At 39.1% G+C, this 10,821-nt stretch overlaps 1 protein-coding gene across 4 annotated transcripts; it reads left to right on the forward strand.

The window, feature by feature from the left end:
• The first annotated feature begins 846 nt into the window (after positions 1 to 846).
• Positions 847 to 9,407, forward strand: PTTG1 (PTTG1 regulator of sister chromatid separation, securin). 4 transcript variants are annotated; one of them, XM_075996257.1, is made up of 6 exons: positions 847 to 1,005; positions 1,417 to 1,518; positions 1,819 to 2,002; positions 4,132 to 4,235; positions 8,400 to 8,558; positions 9,271 to 9,407. In XM_075996257.1, the coding sequence occupies exons 2-6, from the start codon at positions 1,428 to 1,430 to the stop codon at positions 9,348 to 9,350; spliced, it is 618 nt and encodes a 205-aa protein (XP_075852372.1). In that variant the 5' UTR covers positions 847 to 1,005; positions 1,417 to 1,427; the 3' UTR covers positions 9,351 to 9,407. The 4 variants fall into 4 exon arrangements, with proteins under 4 accessions (XP_075852372.1, XP_012641801.2, XP_075852373.1 ...); XM_012786347.3 differs by having other exon boundaries at positions 848 to 1,005; positions 1,819 to 2,003; positions 4,142 to 4,235; XM_075996258.1 differs by having other exon boundaries at positions 998 to 1,048.
• Positions 9,408 to 10,821: the final 1,414 nt, after the last annotated feature.

Raw genomic sequence — 10,821 nt, forward strand, 5'->3', positions numbered from 1 at the left:
GATGAAAATAAATGGTATCACTATTAAATGACATTACAGAATTTTAAGGAAAGACTACATTATGTATTCATTAGGATCATCACTTTGTTCCCAAGACAGGTTTGTGATGCCGTAATAGAAACAGCATCCTAGCCTGAAGTGTTGAGTTCTCCAATTAGGGAATAATCAATCCATTTTGAATCACAAGCATTACAGAATGACTCAAACACTGCTGTTTTATCTATATTTACATTTCTTAATATTGAATTCTGCTCTGCTAGTAGTCTCTAGACTCAATATTGGTTGTTTTCCCCAATATTGGTACAATATTTCTATTTATTTTAAAAACTTTCTACAGTGCCATTTATTTTATTTTTTTGAGACAGTCTCACTCTGTTGCCCAGGCTAGAGTGAGTGCCATGCCGTCGGCCTAGCTCACAGCAACCTCAAACTCCTGGGCTCAAGCAATCCTCCTGCCTCAGCCTCCCGAGTAGCTGGGACTACAGGCATGCGCCACCATGCCCGGCTAATTTTTTCTATGTATTTTTAGTTGGTCAATTAATTTCTTTCTAATTTTTTAGCAGAGACGGGGGCTCGCTCTTGCTCAGGCTGGTCTCGAACTCCTGAGCTCAAGGAATCCACCCGCCTCAGCCTCCGGACTGCTAGGATTACTGGCTTGAGCCACCGCCCCCGGCCTACAGTGCCGTTTAAATAAAAAGACCTTAAAGCAACAAAACAGCCTCATTGGGTCAGTGCTTCGGTCCATGTAGCACAATAATACGGAGAACAAAAAGCCTCTCAGGTTTTTTGAATGTTAGAAGATTGGTAGTTTTTTCCTTCCCAAGAAACACGCCACAAACGCCGAGGAAGCGCTTTCTGGGCGGAGCCCCGGCAGTTTAAGTTCCTCCTATTGGCTCTTCTTGGAGACCCCGCCCTCAAGTCCCGCCTCTCGGGAAGACGAGCCAATTGGGTCGCGAGTTGTGGTTTAAACCGGGAGTGTGCCGGGCCCGTTAGCAGCGGTCTTAGGTGAGTTTGGCTGTGCAAGCCGACGTGGGTAAACGGGAGCGGCGTGAGTGGTTGGGCTAGCCGGGTCTAGGGCTGGAAATTGGGGCTGGGCGGGGGGTTCCCTGGGGTGTTGATGGCTTCGAGCCTGGTTGAGCCGCGGCCTCGGACTGCAAGCTGTTACCTGTGGCGATTCTCTTCGGAAGGGTGCCAGCTCCAAACCGCCTGCTCCTCAGTACCTGAGAGCCTCTGACTCAGGCTGGAAGACTTAAGAGCTGGGTTAAGTGCTTTTTGGCTCAAGCACGCGCTCCTGTCTGTGATCAGCTCTTGTTTTTGTGTGGGCATACCTAGGATAAAAAGTTTGGTCTGTTCATATACTTTAGCTTCTCTCGCATTCCCCAAATTCCCAGTATCTAATGTATTTCTCACCCTTAGAATAATCCAGAATGGCTACTCTGATCTTTGTCGATAAGGAAAATGGAGAACTAGGTACCCGTGTGGCTCCTAAGGATGGGCTGAAGCTGAGGTCTGGGCCTTGTAAGTATACAAGGCTGCAATCGGATACCCTGGTATTGTGGGTGTGGGTGAGGCATTTAGTATACTTTGTGGGCAATTGCAGTCAAGTTTGTTATCGGCCCCATTTCATGTTCAGTAGCTTAACGAGATGATTTAGTAGAGTACTGAACCTCAGTGCTATTTGGCATGCCGTAGCCATGCCACTGCCAGAAATGGAGGTTGGGTTTGGGGGTGATAATTAGGTCAAGTTTATATACACAGCATTCAAGTTGCACAGGTATTTGCTGCTCACATATTCTTATGGTAAGAATTTTTCTTCAGCAACCAAAGCCTCAGATGGGAGATCTCAGGTTTCAACACCGCATGTTGGCAAAATATTTGATGCTCCACCAGCCTTACCTAAAACTGCCAGAAAGGCTTTGGGAACTGTCAACAGAGCTACAGAAAAGTCAGTTAAGACTAATGGACCCCTCAAACAAAAACAGCCAACCTTCCCTGCCAAAAAGGTAAGTGTTGGCTATAAAGACACTGTTTCAACTTTTATGCACTTTTGGCTCTTAACGTGACTATTGACATCCTACCTGGCTTTCTTCCCTCTGAGTAGAAGGGAAATATAGTCTAGTAAACATAGATTAACAGGTGAAGCATATTGTCCTTGTGGACTTCTCTGTACCTTGAAATTGGAAGTCTCAAACTCAGCTAATGCATATTTTTGCCTCACCTGTCCTTAACTAGTGTCATGAAGCAGATTAGTATCTACTTTTAGTTAAAGTACCGAGAGAGATTACATTGCTGATATAACTCAGGTGCTGCCATTTTCCTCCTTGCCTTCTGAGCAATCACCAGCTTGTTAGATGACAATTTACTAGCATGTTGATCTTTGAGTATGGGTCACAAGCTACAGGTCTGTGTATCCCAAAACGAGAGGATTTTGCTATGAAAGATGACTTTAGCATGTGGATTAACACTTCTTTTTAGTAACTGTTTTGTTTAATTTGTATTAAGAGAATTATGTGTATGCGTCTTTAGACAAGGAAGGATATCTTTTTTTAAGAGACAGGGTCTCACCTGCAACTCGAATGTTTATTGTAGCACAATTCACAATTACAGAGATGTGGAATCATCCCAAGTGCTCATCAACTCATGAGTGTACTAACAAAATGTGGTATATGTATACCATGGAGTACTAGTACTCAGCCATAAAAAAGAATGCCTTTTGTAGCAATTTGGATGGAACTGGAGACCATTATTCTAAGTGAAGTATCTCAGGAATGGGAAAACACCACATGTATTCTCTAATAATCTGTAACTAATTGATGGGCACATATGGGCACAGAAAAAAGTAAAAATCGTTGGAAACTAAGAAGGAGGGAAACCTACCTAACAGGTACAATGAACACTATTTAGGTGATGGGCACACCTGTAGTCCTGACTAAAGCATTATAAAAGCTATCTGTGTAACGACATTTGTACCCCCTTAATATTTTGAAATGAAAAAGACAGGGTCTTGCTCTGTCACCCAGGCTGGAGTGCAGTGGCACCATCATAACTTGCTGCAACCTCAAGGAAAGGATAATGTTTTTAAAAAAGTGAATTGAGGCCGGGTGCGTTGGCTCACACCTATAATCCTAGCACTCTGGGAGACTGAGGCGGGAGGATCGCTCAAGATCAGAAGTTTAAGACCAGCCTGAGCAAGAGTGAGACCCCATCTCTACTATAAATAGAAATTAATTGGCCAACTAAAAATATATAGAAAGAATTAGCTGGGCATAGTAGTTGCATGCCTGTAGTCCCAGCTACTCGGGAGGCTGAGGCGGAAGGATTGCTTGAGCCCAGGAGTTTGAAGTTGCTGTGAGCTAAGCTGATACCACCACACTCTAGCCCAGGCAACAGAGTGAGACTCTGTCTCAAAAAAAAAAAGTGAATTGACTTAAAAATGTTAAATATGGGCATTGCAAAGATGTGGGGAAGAATGAGACTGTTACACCACTTAAGTGTGGGAAACTCTGCTGTAGGATTTCCTCTGGGTATGCACATTTGAGGTGACATAAATCAAGAATATGCAGGCTTCCATTTTGGCTTACTTCTATAGTAGACTGTCTACCTGCTAACTCCAGATTAGGGAATTATTCATGTTCTTCTAAAGTCCTTGACTGTCTTTTGCTGTTTCTTAACTCAGTGTATTTGAGGAACATAAACTTGTTTTTAAATATTAACCAAGCAAATAATTAAGGTAACACTGGAAAAAAATCATACTTCTATAAGCCAAAATTCCAGCTTTAAGGATTAGCTACTCTTTTGGGTGACTCACGCCCATTTTCTCCTCTGTTAGGTTGAATAATTAAGTTGATTAGCTCTGAATTAACTCTGTTCTGCCTTAATGACCTATGCTGACAGGTGCTAATACTGAAATTTCAGACTTTTAAGCCATGCTACTAGCACTGTATTTATTTTATTATTTGAATTATATTTAGGTATAATCATATGAACTAAGGAATATGGCTGCTTACAAGGCAGCATGAAATTGGCAAATTTTAAAACGTGGTGAAGCAATCATGTTTTGAAGAGCCCTACTATCTTCTGTACTAATTGGTTGATGAGGCTTCCACTCTCACTAATCTATATTTTCTTTGGGTTGTTCCAGGTGACTGAGAAGACTATTAAAGCAAAAAGCTCGGTTCCTGCCTCTGATGACACCTATCCAGAAATAGAAAAGTTCTTTCCCTTCAATCCTCTAGGTAGTATCTCTTGGTATTGCAAAAATACTTTTGGCCTTTAATTTCTTTTAGAATTCAACTCAGCTATAACTTGATGTGAACATGATGTGACCTAAAACTATAACGAGACTGTCTGAATCTGGGTTGCTTTGGACAAATATACTTTTTGGTGGAATTATTTGCAATGTATCATCTTAAGTCAGGAGGGAATATAGGAGCAAAGATGTAGAGAGCATTGTTCCTGTTCTCAAAAGCTTAGCACCGAAGGGGTAGGTAAGATGTACTCATTAGTACTGAACAAGTGTTAGTATGGACAGTCTTTCTAGCCAGCTTTTTTTCAAAAAAAAGTGGGCTTTATGTCAAGTTGAGCAATGCCTGAGAGTACTTTGGTAGAATTGTTTCTTTGGTTGGAAAAATCTATGTAGACAGTGAAGATGTGTTTTTCAAACTTTTTCAACCTGCTACATGTATCTGAAATATTTCTGTTAGAGAAACAGCTTTTCAAGCTTTAATTGAACATTTGAGGGAGAGGCAACCATGTGCCGAGCACTATTAGGCTTTGGATGCAGTGGTTAACAAGGCAGGCCCCACACCCTAATTGTGCAGCCCACAATTTGGAGGGAAAGTCAAACATTGAACAGATCATCTCACTATGAGCGTGAGGGAGAAGAAAGCATTGTAGATCAAAGTGTGTGCAAAGATCCTGAGGTAGGAAAAAGGACCAGAGTGGTTCTGGGAAATGAAGGACAGAATGAAGGAGGATACAAGTAAAGTGTGGGGGCAGATCAGGAGCTGGATTTTTTTTTTTTTTTTTACACTTTTAGTGAAAGGGCATTTAGTCATTCTTTTCCTAACATACACTCAGGTAGTTCTGGCTTTTATAAATTAAAAACAAATCTACAATTTGTATTCTTAAAATTATATTGTTGTGAGTTTGTGAGTATATACGGAGGGAAATTCTAAGGATTGCTGAGTTAAAGGGTGTGTGATTAAGTTTTAATAAAATATGGGACATCTATGCTAATATTACCATTCAGCTATTAAGGAAAATGAGGTAGATATATGCATATTTACCAGGAGGGAAGACCATAATATCCTGGTTTGAGGAAAGAGATATTGCCAAAGTAGTGTTACCAAATCCACCTATAGTGGATGACAGACAGTGTCTTCTCCCATGATCTCTAACTGCAATGTTTTAAAACTCTAATCTTTGCCGAAAAGGCAATGATATCTCATTGTTAGGTTCTGTGTCTTATTGGCCATTTATAGTTTTTTCTTCCTTTGTGTGTGTGTTTTTTTTTTTGTTGTTTGTTTTCCTTTGACTATGTGACTTTCTTACTGATTTTTTTTTTTGAGACAGAGTCTCACTTTGTTGCCCAGGCTAGAGTGAGTGCCGTGGCATCAGCCTGGCTCACAGCAACCTCAATCTCCGGGGCTCAGCGATCCTACTGCCTCAGCCTCCCGAGTAGCTGGGACTACAGGCATGTGCCACCATGCCCAGCTAATTTTTTTTTTTGTATATATATTTTTAGTTGGTCAATTAATTTATTTCTATTTTTGGTAGAGACGGGGTCTTGCTCAGGCTGGTTTCGAACTCCTGACCTTGAGCAATCCGCCCGCCTCGGCCTCCCAAAGTGCTAGGATTACAGGCGTGAGCCACCACGCCCGGCCTGATTTTTTTTTTTTTTTGAGACAGAGTCTCACTTTGTTGCCCAGCTAGATTGAGTGCTGTGTCATCAGCCTAGCAACCTCAGTCTCCTGGGCTCAAGCAATCCTTCTGCTTCAGCCTCCCGAGTAGCTGGGACTACAGGCATGCGCCACCCATGACCGGCTAATTTTTTCTATATATATTTTTAGTTGGTCAATTAATTTCTTTCTATTTTTAGTAGAGACTGGGTCTTGCTCAGGCTGGTTTCAAACTCCTGACCTTGAGCAGTCTGCGTGCCTCAGCCTCCCAGAGTGCTAGGATTACAGGCGTGAGCCACCACACCCGGCCTGATTTTTGTTTTTTTTAAAGGCTTTTTGTGGATAAAGAGATTAGCCCTTACAGATGAAATGTCTAAGGAAAAAAAGAAAAAAAACATAGAATTAGCCCTGTTATATTGCAGACTTCTTAACTCTGGAGTGTTTTATATGTTTATGGTTTCCTTTACAATTCTGTGGTTTCAAATTAAGTAGTCACATGTCACTCAGTTGCTTTTTGACTTCTGGGTTTTAGTATGCTTGAAAAAAGAGCAAACTAATTCTTGAGTATTTAGGCTTTAGAGAACTTTCACACCTAAGGATAAAGATAAGGAGAACGATGATTTTTAAGCTTTTGAGAAAACAATCTCCTTAAAAAGATGAAAAACTCAATACTTAAATCATACTTTTGTTACTGTCCGGAAAATTGATGGTTTTAAATAATTCCTAAGAAGTAAGGCACTTAGACTTCATGAAGGAATATCACCTAACACAGTGGTTCTCAAACTTTTTGGTTGCAGGACCCTTTTGTACTCTTAGAAATTGAAGACTACAAAGAACTTTTGCTTGTGTGTTCTTATATTTTCTGTATTAGAGATTAAAACTGAGAAATTAAAATATTTATTAAGTAATCCATTATATTAGTGTAAATAACACATTTTTCATAAAGTAACTTTTCCAAACCAAAAATTTAGTAAGAAGAATGGCACAGTTTAGTTTTGAAAATTTGCTTAATTTGGCTTAACATAAAACAAATGGATTCTTATCAAATTCTATATTCATCTTGTTGCATCTGTTTGATTTAAAGTATTTGAAAAACACCTGGCCTCATGTGGATATGGTAGTTGGGAAAGAGAGGACCATTTTATTTATTTATTTTTTTTTGTATTTTTTTTTTTTTTTAGAAAGCTATGAGTGGGGAGAGAGGACCATTTTAATCTTTTCAGATAAGTGTTTATAGTTTTTTTTGCTACTACACTAAAACTGACAAGTGGCTGTTTCTGAATGTATAATTGCAATGTGGAATCAGAAACCATATCAATGAGCGTTTTGTATCCTGACAGTAAAATCCACTGTTTTGCATTTGGAATGTATCTTTTACCTTTGTATTTATCATGCACTGATCATTTAGAAATATTGGTTTATTGGCCAGGTGCGGTGGCTGATCCTGTAATCCTAGTACTCTGGGTGGGAGGATCGCTTGAGCTCAGGAGTTCGAGACCAGCCTGAGCAAGAGTGAGACCCCCTCATCTCTACTAAAAACAGAAAAACTTAGCGGGGCATGGTGATGAGCACCTGTAGTCCCAGCTACTGAGGAAGCTGAGGCAAGAGAATAGCTTGAACCCAGGAGTTTGAGGTTACTGTGAGCTGGGCTGATGCCACAGCAATAGAGCAAGACTGTCTCGGAAAAAAAAAAGTTCACTGAGATATGTAGATACCCAAATGTTGAGATATTTCATTATACAGTATTAAAAGCACATTCATTAATATCACAACTGATCTCATCAGAAAAGTCTAAGGAAACTGTAAAGCTAATGATTGCAGATAAATTTTCCAAAATTCTAGTTTTTTTCTTGACATTTTGAATTCTGTCATTGGCAACAAACACTGTCAGTTGTCCTTGAAGTCACAGAATTTTTCTTTTTTGAGAAAATGTGACAGATACCCCAAATCTGAGTGACCATAGTCTGTCTTTCAGTTCTTTCAGTAAAAATGATGTTCCAGGAAAACGTCCTCTAGTTTAGCTAGCAAGTCATATAATTGCACAAATCCTTTTTCTTTGAGATGATCATTATTCTTTGGTATGCAGCAGAAGTGCTTTATGACATACTTACTTTATCATGCAGCATGTTAAAAAGACATCATCTCGAGCTGAGAGCTAATAAAATTAATACCTTTTATTGCATATGGTAAAGTGACATTAAATGAAACTGGCTTTTTAATTTTTTTTTACTACAAGTGAATAGTGGTGAAGGATACAATGACTACTAATACAGTTTATTGCCACTGTCTTGATTTGTGTTAAGGCACCAGCAGTTTTTTTTTATCCACTAGTGCCTTTGTACCATCATTGGAAATATCAACACAGTGGAAAAAGGTGTTCATATTATCATGAAAATGGTTTTGAAGTCATGGACCCTCTGATAGGGTCTTGGACCACCAGGGGTATGGTGACCGTGCTGAGAACTACTGCACTGACAAAATACTTCCTCTTTGAGACAGATTTTGAGAGTTTTGACCTGCCTGAAGAGCACCAGATTGCAGACCTCCCCTTGAATGGAGTGCCGCTCATGATCCTTGATGAGGAGAGAGAACTTGAAAAGCTGTTACAGCTGGGCCCCCCTTCACCTGTGAAGATTTCCTCTTCACCATGGGAATCTGGTGAGCAAGGGCCCTTCTAGAAGGGCGGCAAACAATCTGTTTTCATTACTGTGGGGATAGCTGTGCAGGAAGGTTAGTGAGTAATTTCTATCCTTTGAACTATAGGGATAAAATTTCGGAATAATGAAAACTATTGTCAGTTGGTATTAATTCTTAGTCCCAAATGCCCCAGTAAAAATTAAGTTATTCTGGAACAGTTATTTATACAGTCTTAGATGCAGCAAGAAGAGATTAAATCTAACATATCTTCTTAGGCTGTAAGCTGAAGTGTATAATAAACTTGCTTGGAATGAGGATTCCAAGTTATATTCAAAGATAACATAGGATCAAGACACCTGCGCTATATCATAGAATGATAGTACCTTACTGCAGAAGGTCTTAGGTTAAACTGGTAGTCAAGAGCCATCATTATGTTCTTTGTTCTGATGAGATAACTTGTACTAATAAATTACATTAATGAGACTGTTACTCTTACTTTGGTCTCTAAGAACAGTAGAGATTCAGTTACTTCTAAGACTTTTCCTAATGAAGGTCAATTCTGGGGCCACTGCCACATTCTAAGAAATATATATGAGGAGTGGGTAGAGGTAGGAATTCATTAGACGAAGGGAAAAGTGTGAATTTATGATTAAAGATGACAGCTGATATCTGCATTTTTATGGACAGTGACTCAAGGATTTGCAGAAATTTAATGAGAATTTCTGTTTTCTAGATCCGTTGCAGTCTCCTTCAAGCATTCTGTCGACCCTGGATGTTGAATTGCCACCTGTTTGCTATGACATAGATATTTAAAATTCTTAGTGCTTTGTAGTTTGTCTGTTTGTATTAATAAAGCATTTCTTTAGTAGATTCTAGTATTGTGGTTGGTTGGTATTCCTTGGAGTTTACTTAAGATAGTATGAAATGTAGCTATGTAGATAGTATGAAGTGTTTAGGCTATGATCTGATAATAGAGATTTGTCTGATTTATAAAACTTAAATCCCTTTAGTTTGTTTAAACAGCTGATTTTAGAAGCTGCCATTGTTTTCACTGAAAAGTATATCCCTCAATGTGTGTACTTTATTGCCTTTTTGTGGCCATTAAGTAGTGACAGTTATTAGATCTCTTAATTAGAAGAGCCACTTCTAGCTCATTAAGTATCTATTGCTAGGCATTCTTTATCGCTGGTTCTATTGAGATTCTAATGACTTTAATACTCAGTATTCAGTAATCAGAATTTGAAAGACCCTAAATCTTCTGAGAACTCAGCCTCCTTGGGATCTTTAATTAGCTTCTTGAAAGATCACTGCAAATAATTTACTGATAGTAAGATCTACTTTATACCTATAGGAAACTGTATTTAGTTGTTTACTCCATGTTAGACATTAAGTATTTGAGCATTATTGTGTTTAATATTTGATACTACTTTTTTTTGAAAGCATCAGTTTGAAAAATGACACTATTTTTCAAATGAGGACAATGAGGCTCAGAAGTTCATTGATTTGCCAAAGGCATGAAGAGCTAGAAAACGAGAGCTGGTATTTTGATTCCAAAGCTGAGATTGGAATCAAAGTAGCAATCACAAATGGTTGCCTATGGGTTTTCTTTTTTGGGGGAGAGGGGTAGATGATATTTTAAATTGTTTCTACTGTTTAAAATTCCAGTGTTTTACTACTCTGGTTTTAGAGCTTAAATTGGAAAAGCAGATCTGTCCATAGTAGGCTCTGTTTCCAACACTTGCTGGGCTGGCTGTGGAGTGCTCACTGCCTTTTTTGTGGAGTGTGGGTTGTCAATTCCACAGACCCTATGGTAGGTAAATGGCCTTAAGGGGGAACTGGAGTATTCCTTTTTGTCTCTCTTCTCAGATTTAGCCTGCTTAACTCACTTTACTTGCTTGGGCCATGTAGTTAATTGAATTTGATCCTTGCTTGATATTAAGCTTTACAGGAAGCCTTTCCCCTGAAGTATCTGTAGCATCTATAATCAGGTTAGATGCAAAGCCCTTTTTTGCCATTGTTATTGGAGGAAGCTGAAAGATATTAGGCATGAAATACTAAGAACACCTACATCTCCTGATATGACTTAAAAACTTTTTACTCTCTAAATATAACTGAAAATCAGTCTGAATTTCTGGAATTAATACAAAGGCAGACCTCTAGGAGAAGAGAATACAATAGGACTATTACAGCACTTGGCTTTAGGGGAGTGTATTAGGTCTAGTGTCCTCAGATATAATAGGGCTGCTGAAAAAAGGTATAGTTTTGAATGGCTTTCGTACTCTGC

This window comes from Microcebus murinus, chromosome 21 (assembly GCF_040939455.1).
Source record: "Microcebus murinus isolate Inina chromosome 21, M.murinus_Inina_mat1.0, whole genome shotgun sequence".
NCBI lineage: Eukaryota > Metazoa > Chordata > Mammalia > Primates > Cheirogaleidae > Microcebus > Microcebus murinus.

Bases quoted from the DNA above. Each gene is read 5' to 3' on its own strand.
- PTTG1 (XM_075996257.1), top strand. From the start codon at position 1,428: ATGGCTACTCTGATCTTTGTCGATAAGGAAAATGGAGAACTAGGTACC. The intron at 4,236-8,399 runs GTAGTATCTCTT...TCTTTGAGACAG, and splicing joins CTTTCCCTTCAATCCTCTAG to ATTTTGAGAGTTTTGACCTG. The intron at 8,559-9,270 runs GTGAGCAAGGGC...TCTGTTTTCTAG, and splicing joins CTCTTCACCATGGGAATCTG to ATCCGTTGCAGTCTCCTTCA.